Source organism: Papio anubis, chromosome X, assembly GCF_008728515.1.
Source record: "Papio anubis isolate 15944 chromosome X, Panubis1.0, whole genome shotgun sequence".
Taxonomy (NCBI): Eukaryota; Metazoa; Chordata; class Mammalia; order Primates; family Cercopithecidae; genus Papio; species Papio anubis.
The window spans coordinates 35,908,358-35,913,719 of NC_044996.1; the positions used below are offsets into that span (position 1 = coordinate 35,908,358).

A 5,362-nucleotide genomic window follows, 5' to 3' on the forward strand; every position below is an offset into this window, starting at 1 on the left:
TCATTTACTCTTTCCAGTTGTTTGTATTTGATCAGTTGTTTTCTAAATGTTCACTTTCCTTTAACATGTTCAGTAGAAAATTTGGATTTCTTGATTAGAGAATATTGCATTTATAAAAATTGTTTCATTACATATGAAATTAAAGTTGTCCATTAAAACCTAATTTTGGTTTCACCATAGTATATTGATAATGTTCTTATATGGAATACATTTATAGCCGTCACCTAGAATCATGCTTGAGAAGAGACTTAACAAATACTTCCTTAGTTACTTAATAAAACCCAATAGCAAACATACTATGCAGAAATTGTTCTCTTTTAACAAATGCCATCATATCTTCCCTATTTTGCTCCATTCACTACTTTAAAAACCATAAAAATATAGTTTTGCTGATTTAGCTCTCAAATAAAAAATATAAATTCTGAAAGAATACATGAGAAATAAGTAATGATAGTTATGTAGGAGGGTCATCCTAGGCGGGTAGGTCAGAAAATTTTAACTAGATAACTAGTTAGTTAACTAGATAACTGATTTTTATTTCGCTGATTTTTTTTTCCACTATGAAACTGATTAACTGATTTTTTTTTTTCACTATGAAAATGCTTTAATGGTGGTATCTGTACAGCATGGGATGTGGACAGGGAAAACAGCAAGTGCGCACACAGCGGGGCAGGCTGGGAGTGAATAAAGAGTGCACACCTTTCCATGAAAAAGGAAAAAAAAAATTAAAAGAACTAATGGTCTGTATACTGGCTCCCAAGGACAAGGAAACAAAGGGAGTGGTGTTTGGTGAAAAAGCTTTCTAAACAGCTAAACTGTTGTAAATTCTAGCCTTTAGGAACATCCATGTAGTGTTGTTCCAAGTTGGGTAAACAGTTGCTGTTGGTAAGTTGAAACAGCACCAATTCTAGTTAGTTAGTTAACTAGTTACTTAACAGCACCAATTCTAGAATTGGTGCTTTCCCTGGTTACTGGAGGCTCTAGGCCACTTCCTCCTCGGCCTCCTCCTCGAACTCGTCCTCCTCCTCAACAGTACCAGCACCTGGTACTGCTGGTATTCGGACATCAGGTCGTTCACGTTGCTCTCGGCCTCGGTGAACTCCATCTCGTCCATGCCCTCGCCCGTGTACCAGTGCAGGAAGGCCTTGCGCCAGAACATGGCGGCGAACTGCTCCGAGATGCACTTGAACAGCTCCTGGATGGCCATGCTGTTGCAGATAAAGGTGGCAGACACTTTTAGCCCCCGGGGCGGGATGTCACAGGCAGCATTGTTTTCTTAAAACATTGATAATAAACTCAACTCATAACTGGTCAATTCTGTACACAAATGAAAAATAGTGATAAGTATAACTATTGTTGTACTCAGACTTAAGATTTTAGCATCACTTAGTCATTTAAAATACTAAGATCATATCATTGCCTTGCTCCAAAGTTTCTTTTTATTTTTTTCTTTTCTTTTCTTTTTTTTTTGAGATGGAGTCTTTGCTCTTTTGTCCAGGCTGGAATACAGTTGTGCAAACTTCACTCGCTGCAGCCTCCACCTCCTGGGTTCCAGCGATTCTGCTGTCTCAGCCTCCTGAGTAGCTGGGATTACAGGTGAGCGCCACCACGCCCGGCTAATTTTTGTGTTTTTAGTAGAGACTGGGTTTCACCGTGTTGGCCAGGCTGGTCTCGAACTCCTGGCCTCAGGTGATCTGCCTGCCTCGGCCTCTCAAAGTACTGGGACTACAGGTGTGAAACACCACACCCGACGTTTTTATGGTTTCTTATTGCAATTAGAATAATATCAAAATCTTCTGATATGGTCCACAGACCCTAAATGATTTTGTTTTGATTGACCTTTATGACATCATGTTCTACCACTCTGCCATGATTTACCATTCTTCAGCTATAATGGCTGTTTTTTATTTTTTCAATACACTGAATTAATTCCCACCTCAGGGCTTTTCACTTACCATTCCTTCTCTGGAATGATTTTCCCTCGGATCTTTGCTTGGATGACTTCCTTTCAACATTTAGAGCTCGGTATAAATTTTACTTCTTAAAAGCAGTTTTTCCTGACTACCCCTTCAGAATTAGTTTCTTCCATCCCAGATCACTCACTACGTATACTGCTCACTTACTATAAAACATTTCCTTGTTTTATTTTGTATGACACATATCATTACCTGGAATTATCACGTTATGGTATTTCTTGATTATTATCTTACCTTACTAGAATATAAGCTTTTCAAACTCATAATTTTGTCTCTTCTGCACCATCTCAAATACATAGTTGGTACTCAATAAATATTTGCAGAATTAACTAACTAAATGCCTGGCATATTGAGTCTTGATCCAGAGACCTTCACTTGTAAGATGAAGAGGTTGGATCGTCTTTAAGGTTCTTTCCAACTCAAAAATTTAATACTTTTTATTCATATAATTTTTAAAAATTAATTTATTTTTTAAAATTAAAATCTATCTATTAAATATCTATCTATCTACCTATCTATCCATCCATCAATCTGGAGATAGGGTCTCACTCATTTGCCCAGACTGGAGTGAAAATGATCAAATGATCCTCCTACCTCAGCCTCCCAGGTAGCTGGGAATACAGGTGCACACCACCATGCCAGGCTATTTTTGTTTTTTATTTTTAGTATAGACTAGGTCTTGCTCTGTTGCCCGGGCTGGATTTGAACACCTGGGCTCAAGCAATCCTCCCACCTCCGCCTCCTGAGTAGCTGGGATTGCAGGCAGGTGCCACCACTCCTGGCATAACTCGGTTTTTGTTTTTATTTTTGAGACAGGGTCTTGCGCTATTGCCCAGGCTGGAGTGTAGTGGTGCTATCTCGGCTCACTGCCTCCAGGGTTCAAATTATTCCCTGCCTTAGCCTCCTGAGCGCCTGGGACTACAGGCGCCTGGCACCATGCCTGGCTAAATTTTGTAATTTTAGTAGAGATGGGGTTTCACCATGTCAGCCAAGCTGGTCTCAAACACCTGGCCTCCAGTGATCCACCCACCTAAGCCCCCCAAAATGCTGGGATTAGAGGTGTGAGCCACTGTTCCCGGACTCAGTTTTTAAATGTTAAGTTTGAACATGGAAGAAAGAACTGTCAATAACAAGGAATGTGGGGATAAATTGATATTCCGTGTATAACTTTCCTGTTGTAAAGAGAATCTTCCATAGTAACTTTCAAATACATAGAGTGTAGGTAGAGATTAGGAAGAAGAATGATGATGAAACTTAAAATGAAAAAAAAATAGATGTTCTTTTTGGCCATGTTTGTACCCAAGTATCTCAAGTAAAAGTAATATAATTTATTTATTTTTCCTGTTTCACTGAGAAGGCCAGAGCAAGGTGGAAGGTGAGGGAAAGCCCTCCCCTGAGTGACAACAATATACTAATATTTTCATAAAAATGTTGTAGCATAGACTCTGGAGATGCCCTGCCCAGGATTGAAGCCCATCCCTGTCTCTTAATACTCGTGAAACCTTAAGGAAGTTATGTAACTTCCTGTGCTTCAGATCTCATCTCTGTGAAGTGGGAACATTAACGGCATCTACCTCACTGGATTGTTTCAAGGACTGAATGAGATAATGTTTTTAAAGGGTTGAGTACAGTATCTGCCATATCATAGCACTCAATAAATAATAAACTCAACTCATTATTCTCATTATTAAGAATAATCAAGGAAATATCAGTGGATGTCAAACCCAAGAACGACAAGTACTGATCGGTAAGCAGGTTGGGGTGAGGAGTGAGATGGGAGGCCTAGAAGAGTTCGGGACTTTTCTGACACTCAAATGAGGCTACACTTCTAATTAGCATAGTGTTGACATTGAGCAAGATGAGTGTGGATACTTAAAGAGCAGCCTCTGGCTGGATATAATTTATAATGTAAGGAAACAGTTGTAAAAAAACCAATTTTACTAAAAGTGCCAATAAATTACAAATGCCATTGAAATGTAATTTCCTGTATCTTGGATGTATGAATGTGGGATTTATACCAAAATTCTGTATTTAGGCAGCTAAGGTACACAGGGCCTGAATAAAAAAGAGTTGCATAGTTAAAATCATTCATGTTGAGTAGACACATCACATTCTGAAACGTTTTAATCCCTGAAATGAAGTGGTTATTAGGAAGTTTCAAGAATAATCTAATCAGAATGCAGTATAACTTCATTAATGTGTACTTCACTAGTTGAGAATCCGAGAATATTTAGACAGAAACTGAGAGTTTGCCCTATCTGTGGAAAAATAAAAGCATTGCCAAGAACATCAGTATTATAGACAAGATTGTATCAGGAGAGTATAAAGAACTTAGAAGAATAAATACCGTTGATGTCCTCTTTTAGGTACAGTTGGTAAGCTAATATAGTTAGTCCATCACACAACATAATTCTTTAGTGAGTTGAGTTGACAAATTAAGTCGACAGTATTTATTTGTGCAGTCCCAATGTGACAGGCTTTACTTCAGACACTGGGATTCAGTAACAGAACAAGACAGACCTAGTCTTCATGGGGCTTACATTCTAGCAAGAAGATAAATAATGGTTTACGTGAACAGGATGACATTATGATTTGAAGAGTACAGGGTGCTTTGGGAATATTACAGAAATACTCATTCTAGTCTAAGGTATCAGGAAAGGTCTTCTGGAGAAAAGCACCAAGCTGAGACTTAAAGACTTGTGGAAGTTGTCTAGGTGAATAGGGCTGGGGAATAGTGTCCTTACAGGAAACAATATATGAGAAGACTTGGATACCTTACTTGGCTGATTATCTTTCTGATTAATATAGCCGGTCTATTAAGGGTTTCTATGAACTCTTAGCCAATCTAATTTGCATTTCTCTATATACTTGAAAGTAATGTAATTTTTTTTTTCTTAAAAACTGTCTGTGGTTCCAAGTCTTCACAAATGTAGACAAAATATTGTTTTATTTTAAAAATGTGTTCAGTTCTGGGCCGGGTGTGGTGGCTCACGCTTGTAATCCCAGCACTTTGGGAGGCCGAGGCAGGTAGATCACGAGGTCAGGAGATCGAGACCATCCTGGCTAAGGCAGTGAAACCCCGTCTCTATTAAAAATACAAAAAACTAGCCGGGCGAGGTGGCGGGCGCCTGTAGTCCCAGCCACTCGGGAGGCTGAGGCAGGAGAATGTCGTGAACCGGTAGGCGGAGCTTGCAGTGAGCCGAGATTGCGCCACTGCACTCTAGCCTGGGCGACAGAGCGAGACTCCATCTCAAAAAAAAAAAAGTGTTCAGTTCTAAACTTGATATTCTCAGTAAGCAGCTCTTGCTGCCTATCTCTCTTCCGAGTGGTCAGTAGTATAACTGCTGGTGTTTCATGTGCAATGCAAACCCTTTATAATTTTCAAT

General features: G+C 39.3%; 1 protein-coding gene across 1 annotated transcript; it reads right to left on the reverse strand.

The window, feature by feature from the left end:
• Positions 1-578: 578 nt before the first annotated feature.
• On the reverse strand, positions 579-4,384 carry LOC108583685 (tubulin beta chain-like). Its single transcript, XM_031660583.1, is given in 3 exon segments — positions 579-1,040; positions 1,043-1,275; positions 4,324-4,384. Coding segments are annotated over 3 exon segments (354 nt in total). The 3' UTR covers positions 579-980.
• Between the last annotated feature and the right edge of the window lie 978 nt (positions 4,385-5,362).